The sequence below is a fragment of the Neovison vison genome, chromosome 3, assembly GCF_020171115.1.
Source record: "Neovison vison isolate M4711 chromosome 3, ASM_NN_V1, whole genome shotgun sequence".
NCBI lineage: Eukaryota > Metazoa > Chordata > Mammalia > Carnivora > Mustelidae > Neogale > Neogale vison.
Window position 1 is genome coordinate 37,009,286 of NC_058093.1, and position 22,243 is coordinate 37,031,528.

Here is a 22,243-nt window from a genome sequence, read left to right on the forward strand (position 1 = left end):
TTACTGAAAGAAAAAGAAAAACAAAAACAAAAACAAAACTCAGTGTATCTCTGTGTAATTCTCAGATGTAAGTCAGGGAAAATGCTATGGAACGTGTAATTTCTTAGGACACTTTGAGTAGTTAAGTTAGAAGAAGCTAAGGGGCGGGCAAAAAAGGAAAAGCTAGAGGTAAAACAAAAAGACATTACTAACATGAAACAAGAATAAAAAAATCTGTTGGGGGGGCGCCTGGGTGGCTCAGTGGGTTAAAGCCTCTGCCACGGCTCAGGTCATGATCCCAGGGTCTTGGGATCGAGTCCCTCATCCGGCTCTCTGCTCAGCAGGGAGCCTGTTTCCTCCTGTCTCTCTCTGCTTGCCTCTCTGCCTACTTGTGATCTTTGTCAAATAAATAAAATATTTAAAAAAAAATATGTGGGAAATTATTAGGAAAAGTCATGTTGATAAAGATTCCAAATCATATCATGGCTTTATGCAATGAGAAGCAAGAGATTAGGCAATTAAAGTCTTGATAGTGGAAAATAAATTCCTTCAAACACTTGATGCAAAAAAGACCTGGGAGTTTCTTTAAATAAAACAGACATAGTCTTATTTTTATCCATACTAAAAAATAAGGCAGAGAAATAGTATTTATCTTTCAAAGAGTTAGTTCTTTGTTCTAGCATACAGGTTGGCAAACTTTTTCTATAATGGGACACATAGTAAATATTTAAGGTGTGCAGGCCATAAGGTTTTTGTTTGCGTTTAGTCAACTCTACTGTGGTGGTGAACAGCCATAGACTATACCTAAGTGCATGGGTGTGATTGTGACCCCATAAAACCTTATTTACAAAATAGGAAGTGAACCAGACTGTATTTTGCCAACTACTGCTCTAGAAAATCAAACTTATGAAATCATAAGACTTTACTTTCCCAATTAATCCTTTAGTTGGCAAAAGACATGGTCAGGAAGAGGCTGGTGGACAAATGTAATTAGAAAATCTGGTTTGAAGCACCAACTCCATCACTTCATGATCCTGGACTAGCATTAAACTATTTAACACCCATGTGCATCTCTTCTGTAACAATACCTATTCTGGAATCTTCATAAAGTGTCTGTAAAAACTCAGGGAAATAATATTACTAGTGGAAAAACTTTTTAAACTAAAGTATTATAAAGTTCTCATTACTAACCAGGGATAAGTGAGCAGAAAAATTGTTAGATAGGAACCTAAGATAGTAGGAATAAAACAGATGCAAATTTATGGAATCACTAAATATTCACTTTCAGAAGCCCTCCGTTTTTGTATAAAATGCAACAGACAGATTGTTCAGTTACCATGAAATTAGAGGCTAGAAATGGCTTAAAACAGTATGGAGACTATGCAGAAAGTGCTGGAAGAAAACACTCTTGATTTGATTGCCTGTGTCTTATTCCTGGCTCTACCTTTTACCGGCTGTGTGACTCACATACACCACCCACGTCAGCCTCGCCTGGAGAAAATAATACTCCCTACTCTGTAGAAATGTTATACGAATTCATGAATCCACATAATGTTCTTAGCAGAGCTGCCTGGCAGACCAGAAGTATTTGATAAACATCAGTCCTTTTTTTATTGAAAAGCTTCACCAAGTCATGTAAGTCTAGAATGGAAGAGCCTGTAGAGGTCATTTACCAGATGCCTGAATCACCTTTATGTGCTCATCCCATCTCTGAACACTTATGAAAAAGCTCATTACTTTGCCCAGAACTCAGTAGAGGTAACAAATTTAATTCTATCATTATTATAGGAAATTTATTTCTTCACAGGAAAAAGAAAGCAGTGTTTAGATCTACTGCCTTTTTTCATTTCTCCTACACACGTCTAAGCCCTAAAACAATACACAGGGACTTTCCACCTTAATAAATGGTTGCCGCCAGATGTAGACTATAGAATGCAACACTGGCTAGGAAACCTTCCTTCACCTGCCTCTCAAAGGACTGGCTGACAAAAAAACCCTGCTCATTTCATCTTGTAAGGGCAGGGTGTGTTATTAATTGACATTGATAATTAGTATTACTTTTTAAAAAATTTTTATTTATTTATTTGAGTGGATGGTGGGGAGAGAGAAAGAGAGCAAGTGAGCACGCACGAGTAGGAGGGAGGGGTGGAGGGAGAGGAAGAAGCAGACTCACCCTGAGCACTGAGCGGGACACGGGGTTTGATCCCAGGACCCTGAGATCATGACCTGAGCCAAAAGCAGATGCTTAACCGACTGAGTCATCCACACACCCCCAATATAATTTTTTTAAAAATTTTAAACAAAACATGATATTCATAACAGAGTAGCCCTACAAATAGGAAGGTAAATAAATGACTACACAGATTCAAAAGTAGCTTAACACCTGCATGAATTTTTCCCATCATTATCAATAACACTAAGAAAACATCAGGTCCATTCATTTCACATTTTTATATATTCCTACATAAATATTATTTATTGTAGGTTAGCCAAGTTTTTGTTTGGTCTTATTTTCAAACAAATGAGCTGACATAAATTTTCATGCACCATAGGAATCCATTACTTCTGTACCATCTTAAATGTGAAGCTTTGTTTTAGGCAATCTCTAAAATGTTCACCCTTGATTAATTTTGGAAAAGTGCTTTCAAAACTATAACCCAAGTAGACTTTGCTTAAACAAATTAAATTCCTCCTTCAGTTTCCAGGCACATGAACAGGGCTTGAGTCCAATTCTGTGCTTTTCTTCTTTCAAATCACTTCTCTTTAGACCAAAGGGATCACTCCCTGGAAGACGAGTCAGAAGGAGTTATGATGGACAGAGGAAAAAGGGTATCTTCGCCGACAAGCTTACTAAAGGAAGAAAAATAGTCAATAAAATAGAGTTGTCATAAGAATAGCTTGAAGTCTGTGGCTTTGATTGATGAATTCCTTTTGCAGTTACTAAGGTAAACCAAAAATATATCCCTATGTCTTTTGCCTCTTAGGTCATTCAGACAGAACGTGTTTTCAGAGATGAAGCATCATAGCAACAGCAAATCTGCTAAGTTAACAGAATACCATGGTGAAGGTCAGTGTAAAATAAAAAAGTAAGATAAAATAAAGGCAGAAACATTATGCCGCTCTAATTGAGCAACATATCCCTTTCTTCCAATACTTCCTTGTCAAGAACAATGAATAAGCATTTGAAAGAGTCTTAAAACTGAAAGAAACTTTTGAGCTCACTTCCACCAGGTGACTTGGGAATTTGGGTGATAAATGAAGTCCAAGCCCTAATTTTCTGATCGGCCTTTTAGCCTGCATCTACCTCATATTATTATCAATGTTCCTAGATTAAAAAAATGCAGTGACAGAGAATTATCTTTGCTATAGATAAATCTATCCATGAATTTCTGGTTGGAAAAAAAAATTCTAGTGTCTTTCAAGAATACATGACTAAAGTCTTGTGGGTTGGTAAAACAATTATATAGGAACAAATGGTGGCATAAATAGACAACTGGGCCTTCTGTGCAATTAGTACTACAGAGGATGACTCAGTTTTAGCTATTTGACATTTATCATCATTTGTCAGATCTCATTTAATGTTTAATCACCTTCCTGCCAACAACTAGATGGCAAATCAAGGCATGTAATATCTAGGGGAACATTTTAACAATGTTTTGTAAGACCCACGGATCCCCTTACCCAAGAATTCAACACTGCCACAGGATGCAAACAGCAAGAGGTTCTTTATTGTAGCGCAGGCGCCTGCGGGTGGTCAGCAACTCCTGCTAGCTGAGCACACCAGGCTGGGGTGGTGCAGGATTTTTATAGACAGATACAAACAAGTTTTGGATGGGGCAGAGCTGATTGGCTGACAACTCGAACATTTGAAAAAGGCATACTTGGTGTTTGCGGATTGGCTTTGGAGGACCCGCGAGCGAAGAAAAAGGCGGGAAGGGGGAGTGAGTAGGGGGAGTTGGACCTTATTACTCAGCAGAGAAGCATCCTGCCTACGTGACTATGCGGCCCCCTGCCTCCTGCCTATGCCTCGGCTATTAGCAGAAGGTATCTTGTTCAAACAGGAGACCAGTATCACCCCCTAAAAGCCAAGCGGTTACAGAAAGGCAAAAGAGCAGTTAATTAGTTAACTGGGGGAAGGGTCTTTCAGTTTATTTTGTGGGTTCACTTTGAAATTATATTCCTTAAAATTAAAAAAAAAAATCAATGCATTTAACAAGTTTTTAATGGCTGCTCTGGACATCGAGTGACCCCTGTTACATGTTTTCAGAATAAAATAAACAAAAGTGTCTTCTGAAGTTGGACTCCAGGTATTACAGGAAACTCCCATTCTCACCGCGGCCCCCCTCCCACCCCAGGGAAAATCTTGCTCTCTCTTGACTAACACTCACTTGTTAACTTTACACAAAAATGAAATGCTCTCAGATGGCAACTCCACCTGTGGCGGACGTGTATACAGTTGTCGCATCACTAAGCTGTACACCTGAAGCTAACATCACATTGTGTGTTGACTATGCTTCACTAACAAAATAATAAAATACAAATAAATAAATTTTTAAAAATGAGACGCTCTTCTTCAGGGGCAATATCAGCTCTACCCTCAATAAGTCTGATTGTGAACGGATATTAAGCTACCTTTAACTGGAGACCGGAAGCTCCTGACTAGAGTTCGAGACCCTGCTTGGGTTACCAGCCTTCATGGTATAGAGTAACATGGGCTAGAAAAAGAAGCCACAGTGAGTTTCAGGTCGGGGATGACAGCATGGGGAACTCCAGGGACCAACTCCCCAGTGAAACAGATGGCAAAACCCATAAAAGCAAAATCCTAATTCTCAAGAAATTGTCCTCAGGACATACAGAAAATAGAGAAATATTTTTTAAGAAGATCTAACATTCAGAACAGGGAAAATCTGTAGCATTTAATCCATTTAAACCACAGCTCACTTTCTTCTTTACCTGCTCCCCTTCACCCAGTTCAAACTGACAGGGCCATTTAGGTTTCCCTTCCCCTCCCAAACAAGGGTTATAGTCTCTTACCGAGAGTCAGAGATGGCCAGCATTTCTCAACCCGCCTAACTCTGAATTGAAGAGGTTAAATTCTTGGGGAGTAAAGCCAAGAAGTCAGGGGCTTCTTTCCTCCATCTGGGCCCCACTCAGGGGCTACCCCAGAGCTGACAGACTGATAACACTGGGGCCATGACCACCCTCACTCAGCCTGCTTTGTAGAACCAAGGTTCAAGGGGCACCCTGGACTGAGCGCTCTGGAGGCTACTGCCCCACCCAGTACTTAGAATATCGATTCAGAGAGTTTGTACCCTGGAGGAAATGTAGTCTGTGACAAAGGAGAGCTCAGAAGCTCTCCCCAAAGGAACAGAGATAATCTGAAATGGAATCTGTGGAAGTTCAAGATAAGGGCACTCTCAAAAACAGGAGCTCCTCTTAATTAAAAGCAACACGCCAAACTGCAGGCCAGTCAGTTTACTAGAGGGAACCAGGAAAAAAACATAGCTAAGAAGATTTCTCATAGGGTCAGAGTAAAACTCAAACCTGGTCTCAAAAATTATGCCTGCCTAAATTTAATTGGATCAGATGGCTGAGCAATGTAAGCTCTAGAGCATTGTTAAAAGCAACAAAGCAGTCAGCTGGTAAAATAGTAAAGTCAAATAGGCAGGGGTATAATATCAAATGAAGCAGGCAACTTAAAAGAAAGATCAGAAGAAGACAAAGAGAGACTTGCTAAGACAAATGTCATCCTAGGTGACTGTGCCTAGGTCCAAGGCTGTGCATCTCTGAGGAGTGACACCAAAGGTTTCACACTATAGTGGGGAAATAAATTTCACTAAAGCAACCTGGCCTAATCAAAAACAAATTAAAAAAAAATCAAATAACAACAAAACAAGCCCAGGAGAGAGAAGGGAATCAGTATTCAGAGTTGCTATATTATCTAAAATGTCCAATTTTCTGAGCTTCTTAAGATGCAGAGATTCTATGCTAGTATTTCCATACCCCTCAAAGGGTCTGTTAGAGTAGTCTGCACCTAGTAAGACCCAATAAATGCCAGATGGATGAGTAAGCATAGACTTGAGATGAGATCTTAATGACATTTATACCTATGAATAATGATATAACCAGCTATGTCAGATATAATCAACAGTAATTTATATTCAAACATGTGACAATCTTAAATTTACTAAAAACAACCAAAAAAGCTAAGTATCTTAGAACTTCTCAGTAATACTAATTTAAGGTCTTCAGCTTGGATTACTAATGCAAATCTCTCATGCCAATCCTATAATGAAGAAATTATACTTTTTATGACATTTTGATACAATAATTATATTTTACAGAGAAGGGGACCTACCATAATATTGAAAAACTAAACTCATTGCACTGAGAGCTGTTGGATTTGGGGTTTGGACGTGGCCTTGCTACTAATTCACTCCATAGCCCTGAGTAATCCCTTCTCCTCATTGCAATTTTCTCTTCTCTCCTGAAAAATGGGAGGGATGGGCAATATATCTTCTTAGGTTTATTCCAACCATTGGGTTCTACGACATCGCAAATGGAAGCTTAGCTACTTAGTTTGACATAACAGGAGAACACCAGTGCATTCTGTTTGCTTAGCATGTGGTATAAATATGTGTTCCAGTTAATATTATATTTTGGTGCTACCAGTAGGATCTGGAAAATAAATACTGTGTTTCCAATGTCAAAGTTTGCCAATGTCAAAGTGTTTCTTCACTGGCCTGTGATTTAGTGTAGCACTTTAAAAAATCAGGAGAGTGATGGTGAATCAGCTTCTTTGGAATTCATATTCAGTCCAATTGCAAACTAGAGCCATGGTCTTGAATTAGACACTGAACTGATTCACCAGCCCCTGGAGGTATTCTGTGATGCTGAGGGTGGTAGTGGGGACTGGGGATGTAATTTATTCCTACCACCAGAACCTTAAAATAAATCTAGGAATTTGTCGCTGCAAAAGATTTCAGGAGAAAAAGATACCAGGGTGTTTTTTTGCCCCCCCCCCCACCACTGTGTTTGCTTTTGATTTTTGCATGTTTAAATCTTGAGAAGAAATATGTGGGGCATTAGGCAATAAACTAGTGACAGTGAGAATGGAAATGCACAGCCAGACTTGAAAAATCAAAACAGATTTTGGTAACCAATTAGAAATGAAAAGTAAAGGAGAAACACAAGATGAGTGTGATTTTAAGGAGCATAGCATGGGAAATGTGTAGGTTACAAAACCATCAATGGAAATTGAAAATTTGGAGGGCAGTACATATTTTTAGATACTTAATTCTAGTTATACTGAATTTGGGTTATTTCTGAGATGTTCAGCTGGGTGTATCCAGCAAGTAGCTAGAAATAATTCTATAGTACACAGATAGCGTCACTGGCATGTAGACATGGCTAAAGTCATGAGGTATGTTTGAATGGGAAAGCAGTCATGAAGAAGGGACCAGGCTTCTGCACAGATCTTTGGAAAACGCCACCACAAAGTGCCAGGTGGTGAAGAGCAAAAGTTTAGAAATAAAACAAAGAAGTAATGACCCCAGAGGCAGGAAAACAATTAGAAGAAAAATGTTCCTGAAGCCATGGAGAAAAGAGCTAGTTTTCAGAATCTGGGTGGTGGTATGAGTTCAGTGCATTCTGCTAAGTAATATAAAGAGTGAAAATACATCAGTGGATTTGGTGACATTGATAAGAGCAATTTCAACAGAATGGTGAGAGAGCCAGGTAGTAGACAGAGATAGTGCGCTTTTTATTAGTTTTTAAGTTTGGTGATCATGGAATATATGATGGGATGGTTTCACAGGCAGAGAGGGCCTAGGAAAGTGTCTTCTGCTTGTCTTAATATGTGCTTTTTAAGGAAGATTTGGAGTAACATAAGTATATGTAAGAATGGAAAAGTATATATAAGTAATAACAGCACAGCAGTGAATAGTATTTTTATTAAGAACGATGACCACTTTTTCTTTAAAGACAAAGTGATTTTAAGGAATGCAATATTAAAGTAATAGACAAACTAGCTGTTGGCTCCTAAAAAGTAAGGAATGCAGGAAATTACAGTGAGTTTCCCAGGAATTAATCTGGAAGAAGAATGCAATATTTTTTCCCAAGTTGTCATGAATAAGCAATGCTTAAAAGTTGAAATGACTGTGGGGCGCCTGGGTGGCTCAGTGGGTTAAGCCGCTGCGTTCGGCTCAGGTCATGATCTCAGGGTCCTGGGATCGAGTCCCGCATCGGGCTCTCTGCTCAGCGGGGAGCCTGCTTCCCTCTCTCTCTCTCTCTGCCTGCCTCTCCATCTACTTGTGATTTCTCTCTGTCAAATAAATAAATAAAATCTTTAAAAAAAAAAAAGTTGAAATGACTGTTTTGTATGAACATAGTTGGACTAAAAAAGTCTGTAAGAATTTTTGAGGCAAGAGGCTGGCTCCAGGGTAGTCTAGCACAGGGAAATAGCATGGGCAAAGGGAAACTGATGTTTGAAGAATGGAAAGTATTTCAATAAACTTGGGGAAAGACAGTAGCTGAGAGTGAGGGCTGATCAAAAGACAAATTTGGACAGGGCAGATGGTGAAGGCTCTCATAGTGGATGCTTGGGCCCAAATATACCTATTGGATTAATATTTTTCTTTTGGACCACTCTTTTTTGGTTGAGTCTTTGTGAAGTGAATTGTTTATGTACTAGAACAACACTTTCAACAGAAATATATTCTACATAATATTATAAAATACATATATAATATATAGTATATATTATTTGTATATGCATACATGAATATATGTACCTATATGCACACACATATGAATAAAGGAAATAAGTTGACATAATTGATGTCCACTGTCCTTTATTTTCCAGATTAGTCAGGACCTTATTTTCCAAATCATCTTTTAGAGAGAGTACTCATCTTTCAGAGAGTACAGAAGATGGTGTTGTCTATTCATGGAGAGTGGTAAAAACCTGGAGAAGCTAATTTAGGTAATGAGAAAGAGGGTTATAATAATGTACTTGGTCCTACACTAACAATTTTTGAGCTGGAGAGCACTTGAGGGATTGTTTAGTGAAGGAAGTCCTGTTCAAAGGCAAATAGAAACGGGCAGGTAACAAGAATGACACAGCAGGTGTTCACCCGATGAAATGGCAGCTATCAGAAATGAGTCCTACCAGCTCATTCTATCCAATAGATGTGCTCTGTTTTGTTCATACAACATTGAAAGAAAATTTCACAACTGTTCAATTTTTAGGAATCAGATTTCACATAGGTAACAAAATTTCTGAGTTCTCTTAAAAATGAGACCTTCAACCCAGGGTCCATATTCTCATTTGGAATTGAAATGGGCTGATATGCTCATTCTTTTTGGTTTGTGGTAGAAAGGGTGGAAAGAAAGAATCTGGGTACCAAGAGTTGATCCATTAGGCATCAGAATTAGGGCGCTATTCTTTCTTTTTGCTTTCTAGTTATATGTTATGTAACTGCATTGTATTTGATAAAAGAAGGAAGATACGTTGTAAATAAATGTACTACCCCTCAATCTAAAAATTGGTTGCCTGGGATGTTCCAGTGATACTGGAATCTATGTATGGTAGAGGCAGCAGCCATAAATTAATGGACCTCGACCCACAGGTAGGTATTTTGAGCTGGTTTTGATTGTCCCATGAATTTTCCTTTTCAGTCCTCCCTCCCAGTGCATATGGCCGATGATGGGGGTGGGGGTTATAGGGGAGCGAGGATCATTTGGGAGTAGTGGAGGTTTTGCTTTCCCTCCGTGGCTCTGCAGGCATGAGGGCAGCTCAAGTTGAAGCCTATGAATAAAGGATACTTTAGGAGAGACTAGAGGTTGAAGTTGGAGAAACTTTAGAGCAGCAATTGCAACCGGGTTAGATTTTGCCCTTCATCCACCACCCCAGCCGGGAGAGATTGGCAACATCTGGAGGCATTTTTGGTTGTTACAACTGGAGACCAGATGCTACTGGTATCTACTGGATGGAGGCCAGGGATGCTATTAAATACCCTCATATGCACAAAAAAGCTCCCCCTACAACAAAGAATCATCCAGCCTAATCCAACAATAGGGTCAAAGTTGATTGATCCTGCTTAAGAAGAAATCATCCCTGTGTGCCTAAGAAAATTACCAGAGCTACTATTGACTTAGGTTGTCTGCTGAATTATTGTTTTAAACTAAATCTAAGGAACAACTTAGCAAGGAGCAAACCTTCCTTAGCCCCTTCTGGCCCCTTCAGATGTTTCTGGAAAGAACACTGAATGCCTTGAGGTTATCCGATCCAATTTCATCATGACAGATTTTATGGACTAGCCATTGTGCTTGGTACTGTCTGAAATGTAAGTAAAGGGCTGTCTCTGGTCTTAATAAGAAAGTAATATTCAAATACGGAAGGGCAGAAATTCTTCTCTTAGCACTTTCATATTTCCTAATAAACCTGGAGGTTGAGGGCGCCTGGGTGGCTCAGTGGGTTAAGCCACTGCCTTCGGCTCAGGTCATGATCTCAGGGTCCTGGGATCGAGTCCCGCATCGGGCTCTCTGCTCAGCAGGGAGCCTGCTTCCTCCTCTCTCTCTCTCTCTCTGCCTGCCTCTCTACCTACTTGTGATCTCTCTGTCAAATAAATAAAATAAAATATTAAAAAAAAAAAAAACCTGGAGGTTGAGCTTATATGGTTACAAAAGAGAGAAAGAGTATTCCAGAGGCTCTGACCTAAAAAGCAGACATCCTATCATAGTTATTAGTGAGGCCCGCTTTTAAAATTTCTTCTTCTTGGGGCACCTGGGTGGTTCAGTCATTAAATTTCTGCCTTCAGCTCAGGTCATGATCCCAGGGTCCTGCGATGGGGCTCCCTGCTCAGCAGGAGGCCTGCTTCTCCCTCTCCCACTCCCCTTGCTTGTGTTCCCTCTCTCACTGTGCCTCTATCAAATTAATAAGTAAAATCTTTTTTTAAAAAATTCTTTTTTTTTTTAAACTTGATACTCTAAGTTGTAAAAAAAAAATGCTATTACTTCTAACTAGTCTTCTTGAGATTCTGGAAGAACTGATTAAGAAAGACATGTTGGTCCAAACAAACAATTCTACTAAAAAGAAATAGAAATTATATAGTCAATATCCTTAAAGCTGAAAGGTATTTAATGAGGAACATTGTTTATTGTTTTCAGTTTTTCTTGATTGATAGGCTTTTCACTCAGAGGAAAATTGCTATAATAGCAGGAATTGTATGAAATTTGAAACTCAAAGCTATTCTAAGCTATTTTAATAATGCATTCTTCTGTCAAAATGAATTTTTTTGTCAAAATAAATTTTAAAGAAACAGTTAAGAAATGGCATGAATACCAAGGTTTAAAAGTACATTCAGGTTTATTCATCGGACTATACTTTAAGCACAAAAATATCAGGATACATAAAATGCTCCATTTTGTATTTGAAACTCAGGTTTACATGTTTAAATAATAATCTCTTGCTTTTGGGGGGGACCCTGGGACATGGGGATCACCATTTCAGCACTTATTAGAATACCCCATGATCAGTTGCAAACCCTTTTTTCTACCTACATACCCTCTCTGGTTTGACGGATCTTCTCTACTCTCCGAGGGTCCCTGTGAAGACCCTCAACTCTTATCTCTCAATCTGATCTTGCCAACAACACTAAGTTGTACACCCAACTACCAACTTGACATTTCCACTTGGATGACTGAAAGACATTCAGCACCATCCTCCTCCTCCCATCCCAACTTGCTCCACCATTACAGTCAATGAAACCTCCATCCATTTGGAGCTCAAGCCCAAACCATAGTACTTATTCTTGACTTCCCTCTTTCCTTCATCCAACTGATTAACTTGTCTTGTTTAATATATATTATGTAAAATTTTGGAGTCCTTTTTTTTTTTAAGATTTTTTTCATTCATTTGACAGAGAGAGAGAGAGAGATCACAAGCAGGCAGAGAGGCAGGCAGAGAGGGGGAAGCAGGCTCACTGTTGAGCAGAGAGCCCAATGCGGGGCTCAATCCCAGCACCCTGAGATTATGACCTGAGCCGAAGGCAGAGGCTTAACCCATTGAGCCACCCATGCACCCCTTGGAGTCCTTTTTTATACATAATTATATCATGAGACTTTCTTTCCATGTGCTGAAATACTTTTATTTACAAACCTTTGTAAAGAATGTATTGATCTTCATGGTATAAATGTCCAACATTTATTTAACCACTCCTATATTATGGGTCATGGAAGATTTTTCTATTTTTTGCCATCACATGTTGTTGAGTTCATTGAATACCTAGGCATGTTTACTATGTGCAGGCACCATTCTAAAACTTTAGACATGTTAATGCATCTAATCCTTACAATCCACAAGATAAATACTATAACATCTCCCTTTGACAAATGAGAAATCTGAGACACAGAGAGACTAAACAGCTTGCTTGAGAGTATACAGCTAGAAAAGGGAGGTGGGATTCAAATCAAAGCAGCCTGACTCCAGAGTCCAGTTCTAAATCAGTCTGGTGTGTTGCGCTGGGTTCATTACCTTGCAAGTTGACTGTATTTTAAATCAGTCCCCATGTAACTCTGGTCATTTCTTTAGAATCTATTTCCAGAAGTGGATCGATAGTCATAAATATTTAAAATGTTTTGGATAGTACACATTACAAAGATTTTCTTCAGAAATATTTTACTAACTTTGTCAATTTCCACTCCGTATGTTGGGTTGAGAGGGCCCTCTTAACTGTGCTTACAACAACACTGGATATAATAATTTTACAATCTTAAGCAGCTTATTGGAAACAAGTTCTATAATAGTTATAGTTGATTATCCTTGGTTATTAGAGCAGTTATTTTTTCAAGTCTAAATTAACAATTGTATTATTCTGTGAACTTCTTAAAGATTTTATTTATTTATTTGAGAGAGGGAGCACAAGCTGGGGAGAAGTGCAGAAGAAGAGGGAGAAGCAGACTCCCCGCTGAGCAGGGAACCAGTGTGGGGCTGGATGACAAGACCCTGGGATCACGACCTGAACAAAAGGCAGATGCTTAATCCAATGAGCCACCCAGGCACCCTTTCAGTGAATTTCTTATGTTTGGCTTTCTGCCGACTTTGATATCGGATATTTCACTTTTTCATAATGAATTCTGGCCCTTCTTTATCATTCTTTATGCATTGAGACTAACACCTTGAGACTACACACACACACACACACACACACACATTTTTTACTTTGTTTTTCATTTTGTTTCTATTGTTTACTGAAGTGTAAGCTTTTAAAAATTGGTTTCTGGAGCTGCACTGAGCTTAAATAGTCATACAAATAACCACCTAGATTTCCCTTTTAATCCCTTTTCATATTATGAATTATTGGAAGTCTTATTCCACCTGTTTAATGTTTAAATATACTCTGTAATTCCTTGAGCCACTAAATAAAATCAAGGATCTTAATTTTTATTGTGCAGCATTTTACCTACAACATAGCGACAGAATACGAACTCAATTTTCTATTCAAATAAACTTGTAAAAACTCCCACCTAGTTTGTATCCATGGCCATGATAAATATACAGACTAGGTCTAACGTCTACACCCATATTACTACTGTACTATTTGGTCACACACTGTAGGTGTAGACCTCAAGTTGTATCAGAAGCTCTACCTCAGGGGCACCTGGGTGGCTCAGTGGGTTAAAGCCTCTGCCTTTGGCTTGGGTCATGATACCAGGGTCCTGGAATCGAGCCCCGCATCGGGCTCTCTGCTCGGTGGGGAGCCTGCTTCCTCCTCTCTCTCTCCCTGCCTGCCTCTCTGTCTACTTGTGATCTCTATCTGTCAAGTAAACAAATAAATAAATATTTAAAACAAATAAACAAACAAAACTCTACCTCAGTTCAATTTATCATGTTTCTAGGTGTCAGTTTCCCATGTGTGACCTTACAGATTTAGAGACATCTGGTTGCTTTGGTGGTGGGGTTCTTTTATCTATCACCCCTCTGCGTCATGCTTTACCATAAAGTGTTCTTTCTAATTCATGGACTTTTAGAGTCTTGGTCAAGTTTAGTGGAACTTTTTTCATTGAGAGTCAACACTTTCTCTGGGACTCGTGGATTTCCCAGAAAGCCTCAGGAACTACTACCCAGGGCCAGGTGAGGTCACACAGACCAGTTGTGGGCATCTGCTTGACGGTACCCCGAGCTGCCTTGCTTTCTCTGTTTCATCTAGGGCTGGATTAAGAAGCAAGTCTCTAAAAAGTTCTTCTGGATCAATCATGGGGGGTGGGGTACCAAAGCCCCTGGAAATCAGCATAGACAAAATGTAACTTACCAGAACTTCTGCTCAAGAGCAGTCCTGGATGAAGTTGGCAGGAATAATCTACCAGGGCTGAGGGTCGAGAGCTCCCTCTCAGGTGGGCAAGTGACCCTTGACAGTCCCTACACTGCCTCCTGAGAGCGGGTTCCCTTAAATACAGGGCATTTGTTCTGCTCAGGCTGCCTGACTTCCACTGTCAGCATTTGGTTTTTCATTTTTATGGGGGCAGCATTAACTTCTCCTTGAAAATTGTTGAATAAATATTTAAAGAACATTATTTTGCAGTTGGTACCAAATTATGAGCCTGAACAAGGGTTTCTGCAGCTCTGGGTTCAATCCTGGTTTTAAATATTTATATTCCACACTGAAATATGCAGGGGTAAAGGGACATCGTATCTGCAGATCCTTCTCAGAAGTTTTAGAAAAAAAAATCCTATATGGACACTCACACATAGATGGATATACACACACAAAGGGAAGGATAAGCAAAGGCAGTAAAATGTTAGTATGTGGGGAATCTGGTAATTCTAGAAATTTCTGCAATTTTTCTATAAGTCTAAATTTAAAGAATTTAAAAAATAACTTCCAAACCTGATTTTTTTAAGGAAAAAAACACTAAAGTTCCTAGAAAGCTTGGTAAACAGCTGGACAAGATAATGTAAAATGTCCTTTCATTGTTCTATTATATTTTTCCTGAATCATGGAAGTCTAGATTTTTCTATAGATCAGCATACCAAGTAGAGTGTTTGTCTCTTCCATAACTTACCTTTTGAAAAATTTCATAATAGACTTGGTATAGAAATATTTTGAGAAATAATATAGAATAAAGAACAGTCATCCAAGATGCCATTTTGTCATTTTTGCCCCTGGGTTGCATTGACATCAGAGGCTCACTAAACAGCTGTCAAATATCTTCATAGTTTTGCAATATCATGTGTGGGATGTTGAAGCCTGCCTGAGAATTTAATTTGTTTATTTAAGAATTGAAGGCAAATGTAACACATTTTCAAATACTGTGATTCGTCAATTAAGATGCACACTGGAAGGTATAATTTATTTGCAGAAAGGTAGCCAAGTCTTAAAATGACCAGTAAGGAAAGATACTGACAGTAGCTATAAATAGAAATAATGTGAATTGTCAAGGTAATTTTAATGAAGCATTAAAAAAAAAGAGATTTCTGAAAAAAAAAATTAAATGTGAGTAAATAGCAAAGGGTAATAATAGCAGATTAAAAAGTAAATTAGTTTTAAATTAAAAAAAAAAAAGTCAAGAGACTTGAAAACTCCAATTCCTACTCCTTGTGTTAAGGACCTCTATTAAGATAATGTCTCAGCTGTTGGGTTTGGAAATTGGCTTCCAATTCCATTAACCTCCTCCACATTTCCTTTGTTTAAATAATCAGGTTAGGGTCACCTGGATGGCTCAGTCGGCTAAGCATCCAACTCCTGATTTTGGCTCAGATCATGATCTTGAGGTTGTGAAATGGAATCCAGCGTTGGGCTCCACACTCAGTTTGGGGTTGTTTTGTCTCTCTCCCTCCCCCTTTTCCCCTTCCCTTGCTTTTTTTTTTTTTCTCTCTCTCTCTCAAATAAAAACATAAAATCTTTTTAAAAATCAGGTTAAAAAGAAGACTCTGAAGGTTAAGGTTGTTGTTTGTTTGTTTGTTTGTTTTTTCGGGAAGACAAATCAGAAAGAAAATGAAATTATATAGTTTGAGAGGAGAATTCTATTTAGGAAAACATAAGAAAGGGGTGCCTCGGTGGCTCAGTGGGTTAAAGCCTCTGCCTTCGGCTCAGGTCATGATCCCAGAGTCCTGGGATTGAGCCCCGCATCGGGCTCTCTGCTCAGGAGGGAGCCTGCTTCCCCTCTCTCTCTGCCTGCCTCTCTGCCTACTTGTGATCTCGGTCTGTCGAATAAATAAATAAAATCTTAAAAAAAAAAAAAAAAAGGAAAATAAGCAAATTGTTTATAATTGATACCTAGTGAAAAACTTTCAAGGATGACCTCTAGAGGGCTGCTTGAGCCAGACTTCCTGGCAAGCTGTTCCTGTTTGGTGTATCTGACTGCTTCAAACTACTCTTCATTAAGGCTCTTCATTTTAGCTGTGAAATGAATGCAGTTCTCTATTGAAATAGTAACTAAAAAAAAAGAAAAAAGAAAAAAAAAAACTCCTAACAGTCTTACTGACCCATGTGCACCACACTCTGAAGGTTTTCCAAGTCTGAGTTTGTCCCTCAATAAAAATTTTAAGTGGAAGTCTTGAATTCAGAAAATGTTGGTATGCTGACGTTCTGAGTTCTAAGAAACTGCAAGTCCAGACGCTTGGACTTCAGTATGTTGGATCCTAAGCCAACAGAAGTTGGATCTGAAAAAGTTGGCTGCTAATTTTGATCAGGAAGAAATCAGTTAAAAAAGCAATGATTAACATAGAGCTATGAACAGAGTATGAAGTGATAAAATATGAGCCAACATTGCTACAGGTTTCTCAGATTCTGTTCTGGTTATTTGAAAAGAGATTTGGCTTTGGGATGATTTTATTAAACTGAATTTTAAAATGAAACTTGAATGAAGACATGATTTTACAATACAGTAATTTTTCCCTTAAATTATACCTTTCATTTCCATCCTGCCATGGAGAACTTGTTTTTGAAAGGCAATAAAGAACATTAATTAATAAAACACTAAAAAAAAAAAAAACCCACCCCACCCCCCAAATCCTGACCATTTTGGTCACTCCTATATATTGTTTTGATTAAAAGGTCCTGGTCCTTATTAGATATCTCCATGGTTCACCTCTGTTTTCTCTCTAGAATTGCTTCCCTTCAGCTCTGGACTCTGTTTCCTCTTTTCATCCTAGAAATCTGTGCCAAGTCAGAAAGAAAGATTAAGAAAAAGGAACTAAAGGATACTTTCAAGAGGTTGGGACAATTTAGGACTACAAAATAGGGATTTCAAATTTTCTTTTAGCTTTAGAGTCATGGGTAATTTTTATAAACATGTGGGAAAACAAAATTTCCAGTATACCTTTTATTAGTGTTTGGGTTGAATTTCCCCTTTTGGAAAGAATAGAAAGAACTGTAAAGGCAAGATGAATCAACTCAACCTCACTATTGTCATCTGACAATATATATATTGTCATATATATATTTCAATATAATATAAAGGGACAAAGATTTAAGGAAGGAAGTCATGTGGTTTTAAGCCCAAATTTGAATCCACTGGGACTGGTGGGGAGTGGGAGGAGAATTCTCTTCACTTAGGGAGATCCAATGGTAATCTTTAATCTGGTTATAAATTTAGCATTTCTAATTGCAGATCTTTAGTCCAGATTCCAAAAATGTAAAGATTCAAGAAGACCTCTTCACCTTCCACTGCACAATTTTTAGTGCCCCAAATTTCATGCCTTCTCCAAATGGGAGCCTTCATTTTTTAAAGGTTTTATTTAGTTATTTAATTTGGGGGGCAGGGGAAGAGAATCTCAAGCAGACTCCCAGCTGAGTACGGAGCTCAACTCCATCTCACAACTCTGAGATCACCACCTGAGCAGGAGTCAAGAGTCTGATGCTTAACGGACTGAGCCACCCAAAATGCCCCTCCAAGTAGGACACTTCTTAATACAGGAGCTGCTCAGATGACAGTTTTTTCCAGAATGTAGCTGGAGAGATTCTACCCTCCATTTCTCTTCCTTTTACAATGGACAGCTGTGTGATTAGAAACCTGTATCCACAGATGCCTGCTTTTTTTTTTTTTTTTTTAAGATTTTATTTGTTTATTTGACAGAGATCACAAGTAGGCAGAGAGGCCGGCAGAGAGAGAGAGGAGGAGGAAGCAGGCTCTCTGCTGAGCAGAGAGCCCGATGCAGGACTCGATCCCAGGACCCTGAGATCATGACCTGAGCGGAAGGCAGCGGCTTAACCCACTGAGCCACCCAGGCGCCCCCACAGATGCCTGAATTTTCTAACTGACCTCAGAAGTGAATTTGTAAAGGAGGTTATCACTATTAAATTACCTGCCACCTAATCCCTTTTGTTTTCCCCAAAGATTTCTGGACAGCAACCAGTTATCTGGATAAAGGATTAAACATTCTAGAAGTAGTGGGGCTCAGTTGGTTGGACGACTGCCTTCGGCTCAGGGCGTGATCCTGGAGTCCCGGGGTCGAGTCCCACATCGGGCTCCCAGCTCCATGGGGAGTCTGCTTCGCTCTCTGACCTTCTCCTCGCTCATGCTCTCTCTCACTGTCTCTCTCTCTCAAATAAATAAATAAAATCTTTAAAAAAAAAAAAACACTAAAATCATTTGCATAAACAGAGACTGAAATAAGTCTGTTGAATTGACTCTGCTTTCCTTGTCCGATGAGACTCTGCAGCGTGAAATGTTTTACATCCTCTGTCTGCCAGTGCTGGTTCTGCCTATTTTATATAAAAAGCTTCTTCATCCCATTTTCAGCTTCCTTCTTTTTTTGTTTTATTTTTTTTTCTTTTAACAGAAATGCTGGCATTCAACTTACCTCCAAGAATAGCTCAGAGCTGAAGTTCTCAGTTTAGTCATGAGAATTACATTTCTTTCCACTTTGGAAATGCTCTACCCCAGTCTCTGTAATTATGACCCCATAAGGGCTAGGTTATTTCAATTAAAATGAAATATGTGACTTTGTAGAACACAGAGGAAGGAGCATCTTTCAACAGGAAAAATAAATCATATTATTGATTTCTCCTATCAAGAATATGTACCCACATATTAAGATAATAATTTTGTTTATAAGAACATTTCTTTCTTATAAACATTTGTTTATAAGAACATGCCTTGAAAAGGAAGGTTTTGTATGTAAAGCTCAGCTCCTGTATATTAAAATTCATGGCTTCATAGTTCTTGTGTTGAAAAGGTTTTCAGATGATGACTATAACTTATAAGAATGGTAGAAAATTTCTATACAATTTTCATGTTGGAAAATAACCTACTAGCAGCAATTATAAAATATATTGAAAAGAATCCAAGAGAGCACTTGAATGGTCTCTTATTTCTCATCATCCAGTTCTATTTCTGAATCTCTTTCTCAGTCAGTTTTGAAAATATAAACATCGTTTTTCCTTTTCAGAGAACTGATCAGGTTAATTTACCCGTTGAAATGAGCAAAATGAGAGTAGAGACAAGAGCCCAGTATGCCATTTTGTTAATGGTCCCTATAAACCTGTTATGCATTTTCAAAACGATACTTTCCTAACCTTGTACTTAATGAATTATGAAACTTCCATCTTTAGCATGAGCACATGCGCCGGACTCCCTGCTTTCTCAAATTATACCCTGAGAGAGTTGTGTTTACTTACAGAAGCACAGTTTTCAGACTTGTCTTCCACAAAACCGATCTGGCAGGGAGTCCTCTGATTCTGTAGCCAGTAGTCTGTAGACTCGAGCAGGCTGTTGCTGCAAAGAACCTGGAGGGAATCGAGAAAATCTTCTTAGTGTTCTTAGTGTTACACGGCCAGATTTTCTAGTTCAACAAGCAGCTGTTTTCTGAAGGATCTGTACGTGTTTTCTTCACGTCAGAGCATCTGGATACTGGAAAAAAACTTAGATGATAAAAGCACCTTTAGAATGTGTAAAATATTCAGCAAGTTGTTGGTTTTAGAGAAATACGTTGATGTTAATACTGATGTTCCTTCTGCATCAAATCCAATATCTGGAAACTTCAATGATGTCCAACCTGTGGAAACTTCAAATGATTATTTTGGGGTATGGTTCAGTTGACAATGGGGATCAAAGTTCATTTTAGTGGTAGTGTTGGTGCACTCTGGGGATATTTTCAATCTTAAAAAAATTAGTGTTTTTTTTTTTTTTGGTGCAGTATTGCTACTGAAATGATATGCTTTCAGCTTCAGCTTTGCTAACATGTCTGTGAAACGGGGTTCAATTCTTTCTGTTTTTTTAAATAGAGTTCAACTCTTACAGAATACCTAATATAATTTGTTAAGTTCAAAAATTATTAAGGATAAGTAAAGTGTATCATGACAGTCATTTTCCACGTTGAAACAGCACAGTAAAGCAAAACAAATTTGGATTTATGAATCAAAAAAACCCAAATATGATTAACAAATAACTGGATTCTGGGCTTGGATTTTAAAGCAAGGAAGAAAAATTTTATTTCTGTGACAAGACATTTTGAAGTTGCAATCTCATGAATAGCCAAACAATTCAAATTTTAATGTGTCTTAACACTACCCAAACAGTGTATAAGATTTTTCCCAACTTATGTGAGATTTCCAACGCTCCCCTGGTGCCCTCTACTTTATTAGGGTACACGTCTGCTAATATTTGACTCACTACCTTCACTTGAGCAATAGAATAGATTTAATCAGTTTGGTTATTGCCACAAAAATAGAATGACACTTCAATTACATTCCATCTGTATAACAAAGGATTGTTACGCTGTATAGATAAAAACGTGTGAATTTTTGTCTGTGTGAGTTAACCAAATATAATTCTCATACATTTTCCATAACACTTCTTTTTTATTTTTGCTGAGAAATATTACTACCTTTAAATCTTTCTCACTCAATGTTTATTATTACTAGAGATGACAGATTCCATTGTCTTTTTCTAGGAGAATACAAAGAGGCATGCTGTGGACAAGCAGGTAATTTTGAATGATGAACTTAGGCTATGACTGTGAACTAAAGCTGACAACAGAGCTTCTCAGTTCTCTTGCACATTTTACCTAAACTGTGGTTCTCAAAGTGCAGGCTGGGCCCCCAAGGGTCTCTGAGATCTTCCAAGGAGGCCAGCCATCAAACTATATTTATAATAACAGGAAGACTTTATTTGTCTATTTCACCATGATTGTCTCTTAAGGTTCCCGTGGAGTTCTCCAGGACCCACGACAGTGTAAGGGCACAACTGGCTGCATGCAGAAGCCAAGAGCAGAGTTTGCCTGTCTTATGTCAAGGGAAATATTAAGGAGATTTGCTAAATTCTAAAATGAAATCACTCCTCTTCTCACTAAAAGTTTTTTTTTTTTTTTAAGATTATTTATTTATTTATTTGACAGAGAGAGATGACAAGCAGGCAGAGAGCCAGGCAGAGAGTTAGGCAGAGAGAGAGGAGGAAGCAAGCTCCCTGCTGAGCAGAGAGCCCGAAGTGGGGCTCCATCCCAGGACCCTGAGACCATGACCTGAGCCAAAGGCAGCGGCTTAACCCACTGAGCCACCCAGGTGCCCCTAAAAGTTTTTTTTTTTAAATAACACTTTTATTTTACATAAAAAAAAATGCATATTAACTCCTGCCTTGTTGATTTTAGCCATTTTTTAAAATAAAGACAAGGTAGTTGGCTATATACTATGGAATATTACACAGCCCTAAAAAGACTGAAATCTTGCCGTTTGCAATGACATGGATGGAACTAGAGAGTATAATACTAAGCGAAATAAGTCATATGATTTCACTCATATGTAGAATTTAAGAAATAAAACAAATGAACAAAGAGGGGAAAGAGAGAGAGGGAGAAATCAAGACACAGATTCTTATCTATAGAGAGTAAAGTGATGCTGGTCAGAGGGGTGGGGATGGGGGAAATGGGTGAAATGGGTGATGAGAAGAAGGAGTGCATCTGTCCTGATGAACACCAGGTGTTAAACAGAACTGTTGAATCACTATATTTACACCTAAAACTCATATTACTTTGTATGCTAACTGGAATTTAAATAAAGACTTTAAAATATGCATGTTAACATGTAATGTGTTTATTATTGTTTTCCAAGTATTTTTAAAATAAAAATTATTATTATTTTAATGTGAATAATTTTAAAAAACCTTTCTTAGCTTTAATTGATAATTTGAAAAATGTCAGAAAGTACAACCCCTATAAACAAAAGCTTCACAAGGTCCTCAATAATTTTCTTAGAGTGTAAGTGAATTTCAATCCCCTCTCCCCCAAAACTGAGAACTATTGATCTAGACTCACTTTATTTAAAGT

The 22,243-nt window shown here is 38.3% G+C and overlaps 1 protein-coding gene across 4 annotated transcripts in view; it reads right to left on the reverse strand.

Annotated features, from left to right (window-relative positions):
* Positions 1 to 22,243, reverse strand: part of LOC122902384 (SPHK1 interactor, AKAP domain containing) — a 178,557-nt gene that overhangs the window by 102,663 nt on the left and 53,651 nt on the right. For all 4 annotated transcript variants that reach the window (XM_044241770.1, XM_044241769.1, XM_044241768.1 and 1 more), the window contains exon 3: positions 19,602 to 19,709. In XM_044241770.1, the coding sequence (XP_044097705.1) occupies positions 19,602 to 19,709 (108 nt within the window). The remainder of the gene's footprint in view (positions 1 to 19,601; positions 19,710 to 22,243) is intronic.